The 23,462-nt window shown below is 40.4% G+C and overlaps 1 protein-coding gene across 1 annotated transcript in view; it reads left to right on the forward strand.

Moving 5' to 3' along the window:
• Positions 1-18,538, forward strand: part of RIC8B (RIC8 guanine nucleotide exchange factor B) — a 32,703-nt gene extending 14,165 nt beyond the window's left edge. The window contains exons 4-10 of the mRNA XM_042050955.1: positions 270-364; positions 4,862-5,015; positions 5,345-5,440; positions 7,850-7,994; positions 8,146-8,290; positions 10,065-10,184; positions 17,457-18,538. Of these exons, the coding sequence (XP_041906889.1) occupies positions 270-364; positions 4,862-5,015; positions 5,345-5,440; positions 7,850-7,994; positions 8,146-8,290; positions 10,065-10,184; positions 17,457-17,568 (867 nt within the window). The 3' untranslated portion in view covers positions 17,569-18,538. The remainder of the gene's footprint in view (positions 1-269; positions 365-4,861; positions 5,016-5,344; positions 5,441-7,849; positions 7,995-8,145; positions 8,291-10,064; positions 10,185-17,456) is intronic.
• The last annotated feature ends 4,924 nt before the right edge of the window (positions 18,539-23,462 follow it).

Raw genomic sequence — 23,462 nt, forward strand, 5'->3', positions numbered from 1 at the left:
TTGTAACTGGGTTTTCTAGTAATGAAGGCTGATTTAACTGGAAAAACCTCCCCAGTGAGTTTTACAAGGCCTAGTTCAAAGTCAGCTTATGGAGTTACGTAGCATTAAGCATTCAGTGAACACTAAGGTACAGTCCTTTTATTGATAGGGATGGATGTTATGATCTAATAGGTATTTTCCATCTTTAATTTTTATTATTCTAGTGACCTGAAACCCTCACTTGCAATCTTCAAAATGAAAAAATATCTTCATAATTTATATTTATATAGAATGAATCTCATCAATTTCGTTACATGGCTGCCATCCTTCGACACTGCTTATTAACCACGGGCCCTACTGAAGAAAAAACTGAAGAGTTGCACAGGTTGGTAGAACTGCAGAACCAATCTATGTTAAAAGGTTTTTGTTTGGTTGGTTTTCCTGAATAGAAATTACTTTGCCTAGAATCTAAAGTGGAAATCTGAGAAACAATGAAAACTACTAACTTGGAGTTAACATTGGTAATCTTTTTTTGATGAAAGCTGTTTTCCTCAAATATTGTTTAAACATGTCCAGTTTTCCAGAGAGAAGGTGGCTGGCAGGATTGTTATTTTCTATCACTGATAATGAAGCTCACCTTTTTAAAATTTTCTTTTTATGTTCATGCGTGTGTATCTGAGGATGAAAATACATATGGAAATTCTAAGTGTAGTTCAAATTGAAGTGGAATACAACTTCTGTTGTTTTGCGCAGAAGCTGATGGGAACACTGCATTTTGAGATTTCTATATGTAAGTTTTGCAATTCTGATGGATTGGGGTGGAAGTAACAAGTTGATATTTTATCCCAGTAGTTCTAGGCTGCTTTATTGGAAGTACAAATACTTTTTCCTTGGTAATAGTTTTTTTTTCAAAGATGAGTGAATCACACAGTTTTAGGTGTGTGGTTTGTTTGTTTTCCTCAGTCCTGCACCCAACTGTTAGTATTGGCAGCCAGTAATTCAGTCAAAATTCAAATTATTTGTGGTGAGGTGGTGGTTCTTTGTTTAGTGTTATTGTTCTTTCTCCATGACACCCTTCTTTTACCAAGTAGGTCAGCTGTTCACTGGGCCTGGCAGTACAGTAGCTTCTGTCAGCAATGAAATGTTGCCATTTTCTTCTTCAGAAGTATCTGTATGTCTAACTGTAGGGTCTTTTGAAGGTCTTCAAAAGGAACCAGTCTCTAGGAAGAAAGATACAGCTTTTCCCACCCAGCAATCTTGAAAGTGTTAAATGACCTTGACTAAAATCTTGGAAAGCTCTTAGAGATCAATAGTCTTAGAAGGTGAGCACTAAAATCCTACATCAGAGCCCTTCTCAGCTGGTGCAGACTAGTTTGGAATAATTTAGGATACTGCTGCAGTAGTTGCCATGACTGAAGTTAGTGCTGAGTCGTAAAGGGCAGTTAGTGTTTTCTCTTTGCTGCTGCTTGTTGTGGGTGCTTTGTGCTCTCAGCTTCCTTTAAGGGAGGGACTGGCAGGAATAAAATCCCTACTGCTGGGAGAATTTAACAGTTTTGGATACAATCAACAATTACAAGAGAGAGTTACAAGAATTATTATACAGCTGATGCTCTTCCCAAGATCTGTTTCCTTGTCCAGAAATCTGACTAGTCTGATCACTCTGTTAAGTATACTGCCCTGTAAAATTTAATTATCTTGTGCCATTGCAAAGGGATGGAAATTATGCAGGTCCTTTTGGTTTTAGCTTTTGCAAACACTTGCAGATGAGATCCAGAAAGGCCTTTACGTAAAGAAGTAGGCAGCTGTGAAGATGTAGTGTTGGTGTGATTTCTGTCCTTGCTTTTTCAGTCACAAGGGAGATTTTTTGTAGCAGTGCTGCCCATGTGGGCCTTATGGAGACACCAAGTCAAAGCAAAGGCTCTCCATAATTCTGAGAGGGGGAAGTAGGAAAGGAATGAGGACACACATCACTGCCTTGAGTCACTTCCATTGTTCCCCCTTCTCCAGCAGACTCAGTGTAGCACTGCATCAGTCTTTCTGCTATGCTGAGAAAACAACTTTGTCCCTCAGCAAACTGTAGCTGGTTAAGTTAGCTGAAGAGTAAAGAATGCATCATTGCATGTGGTATTTGATCTTGATTTACGTGCTACAAGAGCACCGTGCAGGATTTGACTGCTGCAATTCAAATATTTCAGCAAAAATGCTGAACCTGAGTTTTGTTTCTGAATGCTACAAGGATGCAGTAAAAGCTGAATAATTGAATAGGCTTTTCCACCAAGATTGTTCATCATAAGGCAACTCTGGAATAGAGAAGCTATACTCAGAAGTAATGCCCTGCAAATCCTCAAAGGAACTGGGGCTGCATCAGAGGACCCCACTCCAGTCTGCTGATGTATTTGGACAAGCAGAACTTAATTCCTGATAGGAGCTTCACTAACAGATGAGTGAACTGTTGTTAGCGGTGTGTAGCTAAGAAAGAGAGGCTGTGTCATCATTTGGGCTATGCTGGACTCTGACCACGCAATCTTTATTGCCAGAGATGAGGTGTGAGTCAGAGAGCAGAGCACAACTTCCAGCTCTGCTTTCCACCTGGAGCCTATCAGCAAGGCAATTAGGAAAACTGTATTAAAAATAAAATAAAATACCAACAGTGGTGAATGCAGAATAAACTTTAAGAAGCATCAGGGAGATATAAATATATTTCTTAGGATTGCTGATCACTTGCACTTCCCTAAGTCTGTAAATCTGTGGAACCTAAGATGCTTCAGTGAAAGGTTTGGGCAGCCCATTAAAGCACATCGTTCGTATGCCTGTGCTTGAATCTGTAAGTTGAGGATTTATTTTAAGGGAACACTGAATGTTGGATACATGCCCTGAGCCGTGATGTGCTGATTGTCAGTGTGACTATTTCTAATAAAAAAGCAGAAGTTAGCCATAAAAGTATCTTAACTACTTTAGTACCCTGTAATGTCATTGTGGTTCTGTTGCATCATTACTTAATGTTTGAATATGAACAGCTTAAAGTACCACGTATTAGAGTGAGTGCCATTTTTGCCCACTAACAAGGTTTTAATCAAGGCATTCACTGGCTCTAAATAGGCCTTTGCTTCTGAATTTGCATATCAGGAGGGGGCTGGGAGCATGAGTGGGTGGATGTCATGTCCCAGTGATTAATGATCTCTAGGAAGCCGAAAAGGGGAGAGTAATATACGCAGTATTTCTACCCCCTGGAGTAGGAATGCAAACACTATTGTGCATATCTGTGCATAGTCACTGACTTCCTGGTAGCTGGAGAATTTCATACACTCCTCTGCCACAAATAAAACTGTCAGTGGAGTGACAAAGATCAGAAAGCCGGCCTTAATTTATTGAAAAGAATAGCTCAGACACAGTGATCCAGAAAATTAATTTTGTAGGTGTTTGGGAACTTGGTTGTTTAATAAGAAACTGGTAAAAAGAGAACTTTTGATGAAAGGCCCGAAGCCACCAAATATTTGTTGAATTTCAATCTGTTTTGTTTCTGACTATTCCGGAATTATTGGAGAGGAATAACTTCCGTGATATAAAAGACATATCTTGAACAGGAATTAGAAACAAAACAAAGAGAACAAGCATTCCCAAAAGTAATAGTTGTCTGAATTTCAATTACTGAAAGAGCAAAAGGGAGATGGCACAGTGTGGAACAGCCACCCAGTCTGATCAAACCAGAACCAGCACATTTGTTAGAAATCCTGTTATGGTCTGATGGCCATGATTTGCTTTCTCTTTTGCTAATTCTTTGTTAGAATTGTATTACTAACTTAGAAACAGAGGGCAGCTTCTAAGTAGATATTATTAAAAGTCGTAAATGAAGTTGTTTGAAAAGTTTTCTCCATTCTTGGAACACTTCATTAGTCCTTGAAACATCAGTGCTCATTGGTTCATTGATAGCTTTGAGGTCTGCATGGGTAAACCTGAATAGTTTTGTACTGTTTCTAAATACATCCATTTATAAGTTTAGTTGGACATCAGCAAGTAAATAATGACAGCATTCTAATTTTTGCAGCATCTGCCTAATTTGTCCCAGTACTCAGGAACAGTACAAGCCCAAGTCTGTACAGTGAGAACAGGGTAGATAGCAAACTCAAGGGATGTGTACCCCACAAGAGACACCCTTGCAAAGTAAGTCCCACCTTACTCCATTAAAGAGGAGGGAGGGACCCTGTGGTCTAATTGAAATCACTTAATAGCTCTTTGGAAATGCTCCTCTTTGTGTGTTGTAGAATGAGAACACTGCCAGTTACTGAAGGGTGGTGCTTGGTAAATAAACCCGAGTCTTTTTTTAATGTGTCAAAAGCCTCCTGTATTTCATGTATGCTGCAAGCTAAATAAAAGTGAAGATATTTCAGGGCACCTAAAAAAAAAGGCTACCATGCCCCCCTGTTACAGCAGGAGGAAATGTTGTCTATATTGTATTTTGTCACATTAATGTTGGTAATGTGGATGAGTGGTAAAATTTTTTGTGTTTCAAGGAGGGAAAAAACTCTGACCGCTGCAAATCAATGTGAGAGTTCCCCCTGCTGTCCTGCAGGACCAGCTGCCGTAGCTTGCTGCTGGAAACTGTGCCTTATCCATGGGATGGGACACTGTGGGGGCTGGAAGTAATACTGCACTCCTGCTTTTGGAGCTTTTTGTCTTTCTTTTTCCTTGTTTGTTCCAAGAGCCAGCACTCAGGCGATAATGCAGGCCACCTTCTTTAAAACCCAGAGAGGAAAAAATAAAGTATTGTTTGAGTTGTAGGGTCTCTCTTTGATTGCAGTTGTACAAGCAGTTTATGGTGAGTTGTACTCTGGTTTTAATTCTTTTTTCCAAATGAATAATGAATTTTTAAAATCTGTTTCAGCAATGCAATCAACCTCTTAAGCAATGTGCCTGTTTCTTGCTTGGATGTTCTTATTAATCCGTCGTCCCAAGAGGAAACAGATATAAAATACAATGGTATGAATATGGGAGCTATTCAGATTTTACTGGATTTCATGGAGAAGAGAATAGACAAGGTATGGACTGCAGGGATTTTTCACAAAAGGGGCCTCTTCCACTAAAGCAAAAAGCGCACATATATCAAGCTTTGTATAAACCTTTCAGCCAGTACTTAGCACGAATATGGATGTCCTTCCTTCTAGATTGTGAAGCACCTCAAAATAAAAAAATTCCTGTGAATATCTGAAGCTATTTGCTTATGTGTGTCTGAGGGTGAACATTGGCTCTTTGTTTATGTAAAGTCCATATTTTGGCTGTCATATAGAACTTCACTGAAGTGTTCATAGAATTTGTAAAGGAAAGGTTTAGTCTTAAAATGTTTTATTTGTATTTGGTTTTATTTTAGGGAAGCAGCTATAGAGAAGGCCTGACTCCAGTTCTCAGTTTATTAACTGAATGCTGCCGAACTCACAGGAATATCAGGAAGTTTATCAAAGCTCAGGTAAGTAAAATATTCATCAAAATCTGAATATGAAGCTAATGATGAACTTTGAGGTTTGTACATCAGTGCAGAACAGTGCTACAGAAATAATTTTTCAGTCATGTAAATCATGAGTTCCATGATACATTGTGTAGAGCTGTTAAATGATAACATCAGGGATATTGTAAAGCTGTGTTTATGTGAGTCACCATAATCGTATGAGACGGGTAAAAAACTCAGTAAGGTCTGTTCCCTGACACCCAGCATGTAAAAAACATTTCAGTGCAGTTAATTAAACTCTGCAGAGCTGTGTGGTGGCCAGTGAGAATGCAGGTGTTTTTACGGGTTCTGCTTGAGGTTTAGTTTTACCTCAGCAGGAAGGACTTGTTGGGATTAAGACTTGTGTACCAGTGTGGATCAGCTATCCTGTCAGAGTAAAACTGTCCCTGGACAGAGGCACACTTCATCATGTTGTCTCTTAAAAGAGCTCTTTATTACAGTATTGACAGTATGGCTTTTTACAGGGAAGAAGATTTTTGTGCCATGGTTAAAGACCCAAAGGATCTGTGTAGCTTGGTGGTTGAGTGTGGGCTTTTCTGTTTCGAGGTCAAGTGGAGAGAAGTTAAAAGATGAGCAAGAGAAAGAAATTGCTCCTCTAGTTTCTGCTGTCTTTCTCCTAAGCTGCAGTTTCTGCTGTCTTTCTCCTAAGCTGCAGTGACTTTTGAGTTGCATCCTAGATGCTGCTCCCAGATCAAAGCTGTGCTTGAATTCATAAATGGAGTTTAAAATGAAAAAGAGCATATATTTTCTGCCTCTTTCATCTATATCAGAAAAGTGGTTTTGAGGAATTTAGGGAAGTCATTCTTGTTGATTTTGTCTTCATTCACAGCAGTTCATTTTTAGGATACTTTGCTGATCTGTTAAAAAAAAAAAAGTTGCAGAGCCAAGTGTTCAGAAGCTAGAAAATGAAGTTGTCTGCATGTTTTTACGACATCTCGGCATCTCGATGTCAGGATACAATTGCATGCTGACTCCTGCCACAGGACCACTGCCTCATATAGTGCAGAGAATGGATGGATGTTGCTAACTGCATGACTGGATATTTGATATTTTGAATTACCCTCATTGTTAAGTGCTGGCCTTGGGCTTTATTTATTGTGTGCTATTCAAATTGTGATCTGAAGACAGGATGATTGATTTCCTCATGGACTGTCCTATGGCACTCATCACTGTATTAGTATTAGAGTACTCTAAAAACATTAATTCATTCTTACAACACACTGGGAAATGGCAGTCATGGTACTATCCCCATTGGGGGGAGTAAGCAGGGACAAAGTAAAATGTGTTTGCTAATTGTTTGAATACTTAGCTTGAAAAAGACAGGGTCTGTTTTATCCAAAGTAGTCAATACTGTAGCATTCATGTAAGGATCAGTTCCCAGTGAGTCCAATTTCAGTAGTAATTGTGCTGTAATTTTACACAGGACATGGCACTTCATGTTAGACACCTAGAAGAAAGACAAAGGACCTGCAATTTCTTATGACAATTAGTGACATGCTTTGTTTTATTCCCTAGTAAAATATTGAAGATCCATAATTCTTATTAGAGTCTTCAGATCATTAGGTATTTCATATTATGGCTCATATTTGTTTGCAGATCATATCATATATCCTGTGAATGCGAAATATTTACATAGATTTTGAGTCTGAAGGCATCCACACAAGGAGGCAGAAGTTAGTTTGCCAAAAAAGCCATCGTTCATGCATCTCCTGCCTTTCTTGAAGGTTGAAGTTAACAATATTAATGACCTCTCATGAAAAATAGTGTGTTTGAGGAAATGTTAAATAGTGATTTCTCCAAAATATTTCTGAAATTTCGCTTGAGCTTTTGTGTTTTCTGGTTGAAGTATGCATTTCCTCTATATGTAGAGCCCATTTTTCAAATAGAGTAGTAGAAACTTGTAGTAGAACTTGCAGTATATTTTCCTGCTTTTCCATTATGAGCATATCATTGTTCTATATAAACTACACAGCATTTTAAGCGTGTAAGTTTTGTTAAGCTGGTATTTCTAATACTTTTACCAGATACATGAGCAAAACAGAAGAAACAGAGAACATGAAGTTATGGCTGCCTGTTGACCAACACTTTTGGGACACCCATTTGTGCTCATAAACTCCTAATAATTGGATTTTTAAAGTCTGCATTTGAAACTGAGTACTTTTGTGCCCAAAATGACAGACCAGAAAACTTAAAATATATTAAGAAGCAAGAGACACTACTAATGGATGTAGGCATAGTTGTCTGATTATTGCCTTTTTTTTGGAAAGACAGAGTATTTTTTAATTCTGTTGACTACATTTGTTTTTGCAAGTATTGGGTAGATATTTCCATGCATTTTATGCTATTCTTCCCTCTCTTTTGTGCTGCCAGGTACTGCCTCCATTAAGAGATGTCTCAAACCGTCCTGAAGTTGGCACAACAGTGAGGAACAAACTCGTGCGCCTTATGACACACGTTGACCTTGGAGTAAAGCAAATTGCAGCAGAGTTTCTTTTTGTTCTTTGTAAAGAGAGAGGTAAAAATGACTTTTTCTTCTCCCTTTTGTATAAGGTCTTGCTGTTATTGGTATATTTGCCTCTTGCTATAACTCTCAATTCTCGTAGCACTCTGGTGGGTTTGTTTTGTCGGTGATTACAGCTGAATAATTTTCTCTATCCTCTTTGCAGTTGATAGCTTGTTGAAATACACAGGCTATGGTAACGCAGCAGGATTGCTGGCAGCCAGGGGCCTGCTAGCAGGAGGAAGAGGAGATCATTGGTACTCAGATGATGAAGATACAGACACAGAAGAATACAAATCTGCAAAGCCAAAGTATAGTATTGTTTTCAATTCCACATATCCTGTTGTGTTTTGGATTCTTTTGACATAATTGTTTTGGTTTTTTACCTTTTTCAGAGAGGCCAGTCTTGGAATGATACATGCTTTTATTAACTCTTGTCTTCTGCTGATTTCATGGTCTAATTATTGAGAAACCAGCCTCTAATGGTGGCCATCACGTAGTCATATATGGTCGCAGCGGGAAAAAAAATTGCTGTGAGAATGATTTAACATCAGTCTGAATAACTACTTAAAATTCAAGAGTGGAAAGAGATTTTTAAGAATACGATAGAAAAATAAATATAGTAACAAACTTAGCAAGGATGGGTTTTGTCCCAGATTTTTGAGGAACTCACATGAAGTTGCCAAGCTGCTAACTGTTGTTTTTGGTGTATATCTCTGTAATGGAGAAAGTAATGGTGTCAGATATGGCTAAGGGTTTTCACCAGAACTTTGTTAAAAAGGAACAAGCCAGTAGGTCTAGTTTCAGTTTTGATCGAGTTTCAGATTGCCTGGTACTGAAATTTTTCTAAAGAATCAAGTAGGTTGCATATGTAATATGGAAGGAGCAAAATAACATCTATAGAAGTCATGCATAAGGAATCCAATATACTTGTTGGAAGGATTCAGTGACCACATAGAAGCTCTGTTGATCTTTATTAATTGTTATTGATTGGGTGTTAGAGGTTTTAGTTTGTCATGTTATATCTAAGATTTGGTGCTGTTTTAAGGATGTTCTGAAATTGTTGATAGTGGAGATCTGAAGTGTTAACATTATTTTTCTGTTTTACTCTGTTTGCCTTGAATTACACAGATGTGGTTAGGTGTATAAGGGGAGCTTGTGGTTTATTGAAGGATTCTTATTAAGGTACATGAATGAAGGACAGGATTAAATGGATGAGAATTAGAGGAATTACATTGCTTTTATGCTAAGAAATTAACTCTAAGCCAGGAGATTTCTTTTTATTTCTGCACTTCAGGATTTTTTTTCTTGCTGTTTTCTCTCTGCTCTTCTTTCAAAAGCCTGACATTCAGTTATATGCATACAAGTAAAACTATAACATCTATTTAGCTAAAAGCTAACACTTAAATGAAAGATTCAAGACAACTGTCAGTTGATTTTCTGTATTGCTGTTAAATGTTTGTGATTAAAATATTTGAAAGGATAATGTGCCCTGACAGTTTTCTTTAAAACTACTTCATTTCTTTTGTTACCTTTTCTGTATCACTGTTCACTTATATTAACAGTGAAAATAAAGCTGGCTTTGTAAATTCTCAAAGTAACTTAATCTGGTCTGAGCAAAAAATCATCATTGTGGAAGGCCAACAGTTAACTAATTTAATGGAAAATTAACTGGAACCTGTCTGTATTTTTTAAATTGTGCCTGTACAGAATTAGTTTCAGACATGTATCTGTCCTTCAGTTCCTTATTTATGTCATTAGTACTAATGACATTGTCATTGTTACCATCATTATTCCCCTGGTTTCAAACTGCTCCTCTATGGATCCAACAACAAGAACTACCAGGCTGTGCATTTCTGAGTACTGACAAGACATTAATGCAGTGAATCAACAAGAAGATACAGTCACGATTCATGAGAAAATACAGTATAAATATGAACCTTGGCTATTTATAACAGAACCTTTCATGTGCAGTTCAGACAGTTTTAGTCCTGATGGTTTCTGTGAGTTCTTCCTCTTTCCTGCTATTAAGAAGACAGAAAATGTACCTATTCCTGCAGTAAACTGTTGTTTTTTCACCTGCAGCATTAACCTTATCACTGGTCACTTAGAAGAACCAATGCCCAATCCTATGGATGAAATGACAGAAGAACAAAAAGAATATGAAGCTATGAAGCTTGTCAACATGTTTGATAAACTTTCCAGGTATTATATTATAGTTGCTTTTGAGAGGCAGCTTGTGTCCTGGCTCTTTACTAAGGTGTAGTGCTTCAAAATAGTGCTAGAATCAACTTCTTTGCAGAATTAGGACCACTTTAATTACAGAGGAAAATGTTTAGCACTTCAAAGAAAAGAGCGGTATGTTGCAGGACTTCAGAGGAAACCTCTTTTGGAGAGATTGGACAGAACTGGGAAGATCTGGTGGTGAGGGACTTGCCTCCTGAGTAGATAGGCTGATGGTAATGGAGAGAATTTCTTCTTTTGAAGTATGGGACACAATGCAGGCCCAAGGCAAGCAGGCTTATTTTCCCCAGGTTAATGAGCAGCATCTCATTGTAACTACTTATGTCTGCTGCTTATACGAAGAACAAATATAGTGTGAAAATAGTTGTTTGCAGAAACAATAAATTGTATAATGGAGCAATTAAAAGGGAATTTACTGTTAAGACTTACTGTGGATTTATTAGGCTAAGTGTGAACTGGATTATAAATCAGCCCTTGTAATTTATGTTATGTGATGAAGATAATGCCATGAAAGAAATGGGTACTTAGTCTGACACATACATTGTGTCATACATCTGTTACATACATTACATAGTATTACAGTATTGATACAGAGAATTGATCTTCAGTTTATAACTTTCTATGTACAAAAGAACATAGACCTATGCTGTTATCTCTAGCTTTTTTTTTCTCTTTGGCTCAGTATGCCTAGAATTTGCTGGTTTTTCTTTCCTCATACTTCTATCCATACTGGAGTGATTGCTTGTAGTTTTTTTTAATTCGTAAGCAAAGAAAGTTACATTCTCGAGAAACACTTATGTAATACTACTTTGCTATTGAACTGAGCTGTAAGAGGTAAATATGTAACTGTATCCATTCTTCAAACATGGCAAAACTCAGCAGCTAGAAATGTGCTTGTTTTGGGAGAGTCTATAGATAGTCAATGAACAAGATCTATTGAGAGAAATTCAGCAAAACCAGTATTTTTTACATCTCTGTTAAAGATTGGGAATATAGCAAAAGATACAGGAGAATCTGGATTTTACATTAGCTGTCAAAAACTGAATTACAAGCAGGATCAAAAGCAGGGAAGGAACTTAGAGCAACTGATCTGAGACTGTTGATGAAGTAATTGGATATTTTTTCACGTTATTTGCATGGAAAGCAAGTGTAGTATGTCATAGTCTTCTTAGGAAAGAGAAGAAAATGCAACGCACATGTAATCCTAATTGAACTGCTCTGTAAAATGGAATCATTGCTATGTTAAACTAGAGAATTAAGATGCTGAGCAGCATCAAGGACACCACAATAAAATGACTAAATGGTCTAAAATGTATTTTGAAAGAAAGATTGAGACTGTGGAGAAGCTGAGACTGAGGACAAGTCAGTTGCTGTCACTGCAGCAGTTACACAAAAACTCCCAATGGTTACTGTGGCACAAGAGCCCTTTCAGTTTGGAGGGTCGGAGGCACCTGCTGCAGTGCCTGCCATGGGCTGACAATAACTGAGCAGCTGCTGCCCTGTGTCACCACTTATCCTCTTGGCCAGCAGCTCTGCTGTCACCTTGGGCTTTCTGTGCCCCTTACATCCACCTGCAGTTTCTTCTGTAGCACTTACACTGCTTCAGGGCTGGCACTCTTTGCGGTAGGGTTTTTGTTTGTTTAGTATTGTGGTTCTTGTGGGACAGTGTTGTTGATGTGACCCCTTTAGGTGCTGTGATAACATGAATAAAGTCATATCACTGTTCTTCCCACACTTCTTGTTTTACTAAAATTTGGGGAGGAGGGAAATGCTAGCAGGAAGGAAAAAGAAAGTAAGACTGGGATTAGGGAGGCTGTGGGATGTTTTTCATGAATGTAATTGAGTGCAACTGTGGGCCTTGCAGATGTTAAACAATGTGGGAAATTGCCAGTCTTGTATACAAGAAGGAGTTAGTAACATGCTGATAGTAGTGGGAGTCCCTCCATGGTTTTGGAAGAGGACACTTGTACTGCCTCCAGCTTCAGCCCTTTAGTGCTGTGAGTTTGCAGACTTAAATGTACATGGAATGCACTTCGTACCCTTGGTTTGCCCCCTACAGATGCAAAGCAGAGGTTGCTTGGTTGGAGTCTTCGGTTGTTTCTGGAGTTTGAATCTTGCTTTGAGGCAGAGTGCTTGTGGCGGGTTTCCTGCTTCTGCTGCTCTCTGTTGTCGTCATAGGGGGGGAAATGTGCCATGAACAGGTTCAGTTTGGTGCAGTGCTTTGCTTATAAAGGGGAGGAAGTTGAACAGGAACAGACAACTTCTTCTCATCTTGAAAGAGTTTATATAACTTTGTGTAACCTGAACAAGAGCTTAGAGTAAACTTGTGTGATGTACAGCAAAACAGGTTTGTTTAGTTCACTGGTATTGTCCCAGTAGTGAAAGATAAGCTTTAAAGAGTTGCCACACTTTTACTGGAGAAAAGTATGAAAAGAAATGTTGAAGGACTGACAAACTTGCTTCCCTCCCTGACTGATGAGGATAATCAGGCCAGTCTGTCACTGGGGTACTCCAGATTTGGCTTTGACTGGCTGAGTATCAGAACTCAGAAAACAAGTCTGCAAAGCAGTACTACTTCATTGGAAAATTACAGCTTTCATTAATGGCTGCTGAATGTTTACACTGTACCCTTTGTAAAGGTTTACTGAAGCTCTAAGTACAAAGGGACATCCTTTCCCTAGTTCCATAATATGCCAGTGGATTTTTGCTTTTCAGGTTTCTTTTTATTTTCAGCATTGGCACTGAAAAATTGAAACTTCTTGAGGTCATGTAAAACTGATTGATGTTTTTGGTCATTTCAGGTCATATTTCTAAAGCTTTTCTATTATTTTAGATTGTTGGTGTTTGGATCTGTTCATGGTGTAGTTAACCATCAACATGGCTAAATTAAAATTTATTACCCAGTTTTGACTCAAAGTCCTGTAGGAAAGCTGAATATTTTATTGTGAACCTATTTCCCCTGCTCCAGTATTTTAACATAGACTTGGATTCCACAAAAACTTTTGTAGAAATTAGTATTTTGCTCAAATTTGGCTGGGTGAGATTACTTTTAAAAATAATTAAATATATATAAATGATAAGTGTAAATGAACATGAAAAATCTTGATTACTGCATTTCTTGGGAGATGTACAGGTTACTTAGGCTGATCTGGGATGCCTGAACTTGGCCCTGATGTAACTCTGTTGGTTTTGTCTTCAGTAAGTGTCTTGCTGGTTCTTTGAGAGTTGTTTGGTGACTGTAAATCAGTGTCCTCTGCACATGATGCACATCTCTGAGCTTTGAAAAACTCCCCACATCTGCAAGGATCAGCCTTCCATTTTTTTGTGCAAAACATCCAGTTAGCCACCTTAAGTCAGTGTTGTGTGATATTCTGTCTATATAATAGATTATTGGAGATACTCTGTGTTAATTAAAATGTCTGGAAAAAATGCTAACATTTTTTCTATTATAAATGGTAGGTAGAATTGTATATTAATTGACTAATTTAAAATGTCAGGATGCTTTTTCCAAGCCAACCTTGTATTAATAGCAAGAATCCTTTTGCTGATAAAATGGTCTCCAATTATCACAGCTCAGGTTTTGTTGTACATTGAACAGAAGTCAACAAAACGAGTAAGAGAACCTGTCTAAATAAGGTACCCTACTCATTAAAACCACAAAATTAATCATCGGATCAATGAAGAAGGCAGTGCTACATCGAGTTTGTTTTTTTTCTTCCCCTTTCTAATCATAGAACAAAATAATGTTCCCTGAAAGGATCGGAACTATTATGTGGCACTCAATTATAAGGAGGTGAATAGGTCCCCAAGAAGCTGTTTTATCAAAGGGGCAGGCTGGTGTTTACATGATGGCTGTTTGATTACAGACACCATCATTAATTCTGTGTGGCAGTGCTGCCCTGCAGCACAGACAACGGGCAGGAGAGAGTCACCCTTCCAAACAAGGCAATGATTTTTGGGTCGTTATCAAGCTAAATGGCAAGCAGGAAGGCAGAACTTGTATGGATATATTTGAAGGGACTCTTGGGAGATCTGGAAGTGGAAGAAGAGAATGCATTTTACCAACTGTTTAATTATGGTGTATTTCTAAGTACACTTGAATAGAATGCTTTGTTTGCATTAGAAAAATGAGTTGTTGCGAGGTGCATCTGAGTATGTGGAAGGCCACGTAAGGACATTCAAGCATGTATACACACACACTGTATGCTCATATAGATCTTCATGGATACAGAATTCCCACTGCCATCTACTGGGCTGAGGCCAGTGATGTTCTGTGCTATGGATGTGCTATAAACATCCAGTTTCTGGACAGTGAACTGTTCTTTGAGGCTCTGCCTGTCAGTTCCTGCCACTTCCCTTCCCACCTTGTCTCTCCCCATGGACAGTGGCCTCTGGTCGCCCGGGGTGTCAAAGCACAGCTAAGGTCTCTAAGCAGCCAGAGCTAAATGGGCAAATTGCTGAGGCTGGCAGGGCTGAGACCCTTCCTGCCAGGTAAGGAGCAGCTCTGGGGGCTCTTGGTGGTACTGAAGTTTAGCTGAGTGGTGCCTCTGGCAATCCTACCCAAAATTCTGTTTTTAGCAGAAAGTTGCTCTGATCTTAGGAAGCTGGCTTTGTGGGCAGCCCAGACCTTTTCATCTGTCTCCCTCCCTCTGTCTTTTCCCTCTCTGAAAACTAGGAGTGGGCTTGTGTGGTGTTCAGAGCTTGCAGCCAAGTCATCACTGACAAAAGGATGCCGTGCTCAACACTATTTTAGGACTAGATTATGGTTAGAAACAAAACTTCCCTGCTTCTCCTCCTTCTTCCTTTGGTGGCTTAGCATATTTCTGTCTTTGCACAGTTCAGTTTTACTGGGTAGCACTTGCCTGAGAAGGGATGTGAGGAATTCAGCCTCCTAATGCAGAGAGCAGCAAACCCCTACCAGCCCTCTTCCATCCTGCTCAGGGACTTGCAAAGCAGGAAGCTCAGGCAGGAGCAGAAAGGCATTTGATAAACATCCTTGTTTTTCCATGCAAGGTGAGCTCAGCCTGGCTCCCATCGTTAAAGCCTAAAGCTAAAGTGGGATGTGAAAGTGAGGCTGGAAAAGGGAAGCCGCAGAGAAAGAGCTTTGCCTTTATAATTGGGAAATGATGAGATGGGACATCTTGACAATATTTAAAGACATGAGAATTGTTGTGAGGAGAGGGAGGTCCCCACATAAAGGAACCTTGGGACCTTGTTTTCCTGTGTTTCTCTTTCCTTTTTCATGAACAAATTCTTTCTCCTTTATTAACCATTATAATTCATTTATTACCAATTATAAATGGTAAATGGCTAGAAAACTATGTGAGTCCCTGACTTCTGGCTGCAATATTTAATATTGCAATTTAAGAGTATGCTTTGGGGTTTTTAAAGCAAAAATCTAGGGTGCTTTCAGCTTAAAGGGCAAGCAATGGTGATTTTGTTCTTTGTGGCTATACTTTTGCATTTTAGAGGACACTTGTTTTGTATGATGTTTAAAGTTTGAAAGCCAAAAAGACCGTAGATGTATAGGGTGTTTCCTCTGTGGAAAGAAAAGTCTTTGCTATCAGACACAACTCCAAAGCACTCCAGGTTTGCCTTTGGGGGACCCCTACAGCAGGCAGGGTTCTGATCCTCTTTGGACACCAGATTTGCAGTCTTCATGTCCTGAGCCCTTTCAATTCTGATTTCAGGTATTCTTTTGATCTCTTTTCCACACATCTTCAGCAGATTCTCTACGAGTGCTGTCACTTGGACAGAATCTGCACACTATAGATTGCATTGCCAGAAGGGAGAGGACTCCCTGGCAGTCCTTAAGTAATGGGAAGCTCTCTCCAGGCTGTTTAAACATAGATCCTGCTCTTCCTCACACACTGAGGGAGAGCCTGGCCTGTGCCCTTTGATCTGGTCTTGCAAACCTTGTCCCCTGGCCTGCAGCTTCCCACCAGACCTGCTCAGCCAAACCACAGCAATTGTTTCTAGTGTGGCATTTGTGAGTTTATCGCCGCAGTATCTGATTGTCACATCAGCACAAACAGCTGCATTTATCTTCCTGGTCTCTCTTGGAGAATTGATTTAACTGCATCTTGACTGTACAGTGTCTGGCATATGCATGCCTTGTGACTCAGATGTTGCCTTTCTTGCTGTTCCTGTGGGTGCTTCAAGGTTGGATTGATTGCCAGCTGTGTACAAGGAATTGTTGTCCCTTTTTTCAGCCAAGGTAGTAGTGCAGACCAGGCAGAGAGCTGGGAGGCGCCTTTGCTTCCCCACTGAGCGATGCAGTTTTATTGTCCATGGCTTGGGAAGGTGGTAGATGTATGTTAAATTGACAGTTTTACTGGGCTGCCTTTCAACCAAGGGGTAAATTAACATCAAACCTCTGCTCCTTTATTTAAGGTGATTCCTGAATATTTAGAGGTATTTTCTCTTTTTTTTTTTTTCAGCATAAAATCAAAATGTTATCTTTGCCCTTACAGCTTTTGCCATAATCCACATATAAATGAGGTGATAAAAAGTAAGGATTAAATAAATCTTTGCTAATACTTTTTGATTGGCTTAATCAATAATTAATCATCTCTTAGATGAGGCTGTAGCTTGTGGAGTAGATATAATTGGATTAACTGCTGAGCAGCCTTTGGAGCTTTGAAGAGATTAAAATGGCTGTAAATCCTGTAATTAAACTGCCACAAACAAAAGCAATAGTATTAGAATCAGTCAGCTTTTTTAAAATGAATCAGCAAGTCCTTAACACACCCCTAGTAGTGGTGTAGGCAGAGTCTGTTCTCTTAACTGATTTATTTCCTTCAACAAGATGAATATGTATCAAATCATTGTTTTAATTGCTTGGGCATATATTAGCCAAAATGGCAGGTGAAATTTTAGGAAGAACTGACTGTCAGAGAACTCTTAGAAGAAAAGCTAGTTTGTGTGTCCAAAACAGTGAACCTGCTCCTTGTTTTGAGCCTATTAAGCACTGACTTTTCATGGTGTCTTTAATTGGCTAAGTAGGTTTGGCCTACATGAATGAAGTCTTTATCTGTCCTGCTCTTCCCCTCCCACCTATTTGGGAAGGTTTTTTGTGCCTTTTTCTTCAAAACAGAGGGCTTTAGCAGAAATAACTTCCTTTTAGAGGCTCATTATGTACTGAGGCATATACTGTATGTGACTGTACTATAGACATGTGAATTGATATGTGTGCACATGCTAATATGGATTCTCTTTTTAAATCTCTCACAGAGATGAGCTCATAAAGCCAATGGGAGTGCGGCCGGATGGGACAATGGCTCCTTTGGAGGAAGCAGTCAGCCAGTACCATACCAGCAAGCAAGAGAGCTCAGATTCAGACTAAGGCATCACCTGCTTCACTCTCAATTCTCCTCTAATCCACACTTCTTAGAGCCACATCTTTTATCCTCACATTAGCCAGCATCACTTTAACTGTTCTATTATTGGCATATTTAAATGATGGGTCCTGTGCTGTAATGTCTGAATTTTTATTATGTCTCTTTAGAGAACATATCAATTTATTAGTTCATGATCTTTATTAATTTAAAGTTAAACGTATTTCAAAGGGATAGAAAGTGAAAGCCTACAGTGTAAAATAAAAGTCCACTCTCATTTTCCAGAATCCTGTTTTCTGAACTCTGTAGGTTTTCCCATTCTTGATAATCTTTTGTATTGCCTTGCCAGTCTTCCTCTTTATATAATTGTATTAATGAAGCGTGTTTACTTAATGGCATTAGGAGCAGAAGGTGTTTAGATTTAGAAGGCTGATTGACCCTGTGAGGCTGCTGTAGCTGGCATTGAGCAGTGATTCCAAAACTCCCCTTTTTAAAGTGCCCTGGGGTTTCTTACTCTGCTACAAACTTCTCCAGTTAAACTGCTGCTTAAGATTTTAACAATGTGTCAGTGACAGACTGCTTCTAAAACTGCCTTTAAATTGGGAACAAGATGATGTATGTTGTATGTCTTCCCTCCCTGGTTAAGACCACACGAATCTACCCCCTCCTCCCCTCTTTGGTTAAGTAAAAACATCCTTATTGAAAATGGTGTTCAAGTATTGCACTTAAATGTTGCCATGAATGGGAGAGGACTGGAGTGCACGTGCTAGTGTTTCACTAAATTGGGGCCTACTTTTGGAAATTAACTGCTATGCCTCACTTCAAGGGAAGTCAAACTAATCAACAAAGAAATATTTCCTGTCAGAGAGAACTTAGAAAGCAATGGGATAGAGAATGAGAAGGTGAAAAGGAGAAGAAAGTGTCCCTTTCAATTCTGTACTCTTTAAAAACAAAGATTAAAGTTTTAGGCGTGCTGCACTGCTGTTGTTTCCTCTTTGCCTGCTTGGTTTCTTTCTGTGTGTTTCTCCCAGCATGAATTACATGCGCAATAATCCATGCCCTAGTTTCTAATTCTTATTTTGTGCAGAAGCTGACCCATGCCAGTCACTGGGAACGTTTCAGATGTTGGTGATGGTTCTCCAGTTTGTTTCTTATGACTTGACACTGGTTCTCTGAACTAAGGAAGTTGTTCAAAGACCCTGTAAAGGGAGGATTTGGTATGAAATTGTGCTGTGGTTGGTCATGTGAGGACCTTCTACAGATTATATTAGTCTTCCAAAGAACTGAAAAGAAAAAAAATAATGCACTGCTGTCCTCTCAGAAGTTCAGTTAGTGTTTCCAAAGGACACTGCTCAGCCACAGCAATGTCCCTCCTGATACATATGTAATATGTCATAGCTATTCTGTATGACTCCAGAAGAGGAAGGGAGCAGTTGTCCAAGAGAAGAAATGTGCTTGGCTGCATCTAAGCTGGGTCTCAAAAATGTAATTCTGGGTTTAACGTCATTCACTGACTACTCTGAGCCCAGCACAGGCAAGTATTGTGTGCTCTACACCTGCAATCTGTGATCCCGTCCCGAGGAGCAAAACTTCCCCAGCTCTGTTAGTGAGGACCTGTCTTGGTGTCAGCTGGGACTGTTTTGTGGGGCTGGAGAAGGAGTTGTTTCAGTCATGAGCTTCTGTAGGGGCTTCTTGCTGTAGAGCACTATGTCCAGAGCCTGAAAAAGAGCAAAATCTCAATTGTTGTTTTACAAGCTGTAGAATATCTCCTACAATTAGCTGGCTAAAGAGATTAATAAAACAATAATGGCTCCAGGGACCTCATTACAAGCAGTAGAGCACAAGGCTCTTGTGGTCTGCCTCTTGTCATTTGCCACAGGGCAGCAACATTTGCAATCAATAGTTCTGTTTAGTTTATCTTGGAAAACAGATGCTTGTAGAAGGTTCTACAGACATGAGATGCTGCTTCAATTAAGAAGAAAAAAGGGAAGACCGAGCATAGGAGGTTCTGCTTGAATCCTTCAGCTCAAGAGTGGCTGTCACAACTGGATTGCCTGTAGTGCAGGTGGATGTAGATGAATTAATAACTTGCACTAGTGCAGTGCCCCAGAGCATCTCTTGCTCCAAGGCTGCTGCAGGCTTTTTGGCTTTGCCATGTAACGTAGGTCCAACCTTAGCTGCACTGACTGGAGATCTGGGAATATCTTGGGACAAAGGTCCCTCAAATCAGCAGTGCCTCTGCTTCCTTTTGTGCTGGCTGGTGTTTTCAGAGTAACTGTGCACAGGGTAGGATTTCTCTTGGATGGGAGTCTGGAGGAAAGGGAGGTTTTGGTGGTTAAAAAAAGGAGCTCCCTGGAATTTTTTGTGTGAAATTAGGATTTGCTCCTGAATTTATTTTCAAAGTTGAACCTCCAAAACTGGAGGCTCGGGCAGCTGAGTCTTGCTTAAACTGGCAAACTGGGTAGTGTGGGAAAGGGTCTCTTTGTTCTCCAGCAGAGCAGAGAGGGGCTGCCTCTGGCTCTGAGTGAGTGTGGGACATTCCTGGCTGGCTAACTGACCATGGGAATCTGCTCCAACCTGCAATGTTGCAATACCTGGGAGTCCCAAGCCTGGACAACAATGAAAGGTCTGCTGCCTCTGCTACCAGGATTTCATCCCACAGGGTAGGAGCTATTCTGTATTATATGAAATATCAATATTTAGTTATATAAATGCATACTTTTTCCTCCAAAACACTTGAGTAAGAAAATACTGTAATCAAGAGAAAGAACCCTTCTGAGTAAAATGTCAGTAGATTTTCTAGTGGTGACTGTAAAGGTGTTATCCTGTGGGTTTTGGGGACACGTACCTTTTATTCCCATAAAGTCTTCCACAGTCAGTCCCAAATCCAAATCTTGTGTTTCGGTCTTTACTTTGGCATCAACAGTCCAAAGCAGCACAGTTCTCATTAAAGCTCATCAATGATTTGGAAACTTTGCTTCTCTTTGTTTCCCATTAGAGTTATGAAACAAAAGATGATGGGAAATTGCTGAAATTTGTCAGAATACTTTGTTCTTTTGCAAAATAATACAGACATATTTGTTTAAATGTTCATGAAAACTTCCTGGCAGGTATTCCCAAATGCTAATTGAAACTTCATGTGCCCCAAAAGTGGTTTTTAGGAAAAAGGGTCGTTTACAATCTGTTAAAAATGTTGTGAGAAAATTACCAGAACTTTAAAGAAGGTTGCCAAAGGGGAAAACCACATTAGCTTTGATGTTTTGAATGTACAACATTGCTGTATGTTTGTGTGGCCAAAGTAGAATTTTTACCCTGTATCTTGAGTTTTTCAAAGTACCTGAAGATAGGCAAAGGCTAAAAAAAAAAAAAAAAAAAAAAAAAAAACCAAAAAACAACCAGGCAAGAGCACATTTCTCTTACAGTTCTTCAAACTGTAACTTTCCTGTACCTGGGTGAAAAATCAGTTGTCAAAGGCGGCTTTAAGGAAGAGAACATTACAATAGAGCTGTAGCATTAGTGGGTTGCCAAGCACCCTAGTCTGAAAGAGGAAAGTAAACCCCGAAGCCCACAAGATCCCAAATCTCCTGAAGGAGCATTCCACAACATTGTACTTCACCTTATTACCACAAAACAGCTAATAAAATCCTGTGCTTTAATAAGGCTGGCTGTAAAAAGACTCTTCCACTGTTCAAACAGTAGAGAGCCAGACTTTGCTGGTCTTTGAACAGCAAGTTAAACAGCTGCCCAGGTCAGATTCTTTTCTGGTCAAGCATGGAAAAGCAGTGATTTAGTAGGAGTGCAAAGATGTGGCTCACTTTTAGACAAAAAAAAAAAAGCAATTTAATCCTACAAATTAAAATCCTTCTTGCATTAACATCTTAGTTACTTGCATGAGTAACTAAGTAACTCTGGCCCTTCTGGAAAGTGTCAGGGAACATTTCTTGTTCTCCATGCAAAAGCTTTTGCTCATCCTGAAGCTGGTTCTCTCCAAAATACTCTGGTCATGCAATATTTATAGACCAGGAATTTTGGGGGAAATTGATGTACTTTTGGCTTTTCCATGTATCCTCTAGCAGTGCCTGGGAAGCAGCTCCCTCAGCACTGCAGGAAGAGCAGGCAGAGGAGCCTGAGAGGGTGTGCTGGAACTCCTTCCTGAGCTGTGGTGCCAGCCTGGGTGAGCTGGGCCAGGGAGCAGGGCTGGCCTGGGAGCCCATCTGCCTTCCCCCGCTGCCTGAGGGAAGCAGGGCAGGCACGAGGCTGCAGGGGGCCCAGGTGGATATGAGGTGTGGGAAAAGGTGGTGGTTGACTACTTGCAGCAAAGCTGAGTGTTTTTCAGGTCTCCTCCTCTCACCACAGCAAGGCAGGTGAGTCCTGTTAATCCTCTGCTTTTCCCTGCGGCTCGGCCCCGGGGAAGGCTGTGCCAGCCTCAGGTTATTGCCCTCGGCTCGGAGGGTCGGTCACACTGTGGCTGCTGCAGGTCAGTCCCTTACGTGGGAGCTGCACTGTCCTGCTGTGCCCTGCTGTCCTCCTTGAGAGCAAGCCCCTCTTCCTTGCTCTGGATGAGTGAGGAGGAGGAGGGAGTCCCACAAGAAGAGACCAAACTAATTTCTTGGGAAGGAGGTAGGAGCAGCCCTGTCTCCTCTCTACATAACGCTGGAGTCGCTTTCAATTCCGCCATGAGACAGCTCCGAGGGCCAGGCTGACCTGCAGCTACTCCCGCCTCAGCGGTCTCTAGCCAGGCTCAAGGACAGCAGATGCTGTCTGTGAGGCAGGGAAAAAACCCCAAACCCCAAATCTGCTCATTGCCACAAGCCATCCTACAGCATCATCTCACAGCATGTGGGTCAGCTCAGTTCTCTGTCCTGGCTGGGAGCTACAGGGTCCACCAGGACCAGGTAAGTTCCTCGAGCTTTCTTTCTCCAGAGCAGGCGGGAGCACAGATCACTGAGCTGCTGGCGTGCCTGGGAATCGATCCCTCCGACAGCATGCCAATCTCGGTGGGGTACCTAGGCATGCTTTCAGAGGCTGGTGGGGAGGGAATTATTCAGACCACCCATCTTAGCTGGCTAAATTACCCTGGTAGTCTCTTCTAACTCCTTTTCCAGTCACGGATGAAAGGGAGGACAATTCAGAGTAAGGCTAATTTGGGTGCACTGAATGACCCTCTGCAGGAGCTTTGCTTTCCCTCCCTCGACTACACAGGGAACCTGGGGAGACCAGCTGGTTACATTTAACTGCTAAATTGGTTGCCAAAAGATGGGTGGTGAGAATTCCTTGCAGTTTTCCCCTTTGCTGTGGACCACACTCTTCCCACCGCAGGATGCTCACTTGCTCTCTCCTGCAGATTTGGAGACGGCTCAGTGCAGTGGGATACAGGCCCCCAGGAGCCACCCCAAGACAAAAGCTGCATCACACCCCTTGGCAGGTACTGTATAACGCTGTGTGCAGGATTTCATGGACTTCCTGCTTAAACAGGTTCTTTAAAGCAGCTTTGCTTATGGGAGCCTGTTTAACATCTTGCCTTGGTATAAGCCAAGTTTTACATACGTTCTGAAATTTGAAAAACAAAGTGAAATCTCCAGCAAAAATTGTAACTAGAGAGGGACAGATAAGAGAAAGAGACTTTTAAGTTCGCTCTGAATGTTACAAATGGAGAGGAAGGTAAGGCTATTCAAAATAAACTCTGCTGAGATTGCCCCTTCCTCTTTGCCTGATAAACCCATTAGAAATTAAAAGAAAAGCAGCCAAGATCATCAGGCTTCAGGATATCCATTAGCCCTCTTTTACATTTTAGAGCTTGTAACAGATGCAGACTGTGGGCTTTAGTCCCTTGTCTAATCAAAAAGCCCAGTTCTTATTCTAGAAGCTTAAAATACAAGTTTCTTCTGTATAAAAGCCAACA

This window comes from Corvus kubaryi, unplaced genomic scaffold, assembly GCF_017639235.1.
Source record: "Corvus kubaryi isolate FWS band 111438036 unplaced genomic scaffold, C.kubaryi_AGA036_p1.0 74, whole genome shotgun sequence".
Classification (NCBI taxonomy): domain Eukaryota; kingdom Metazoa; phylum Chordata; class Aves; order Passeriformes; family Corvidae; genus Corvus; species Corvus kubaryi.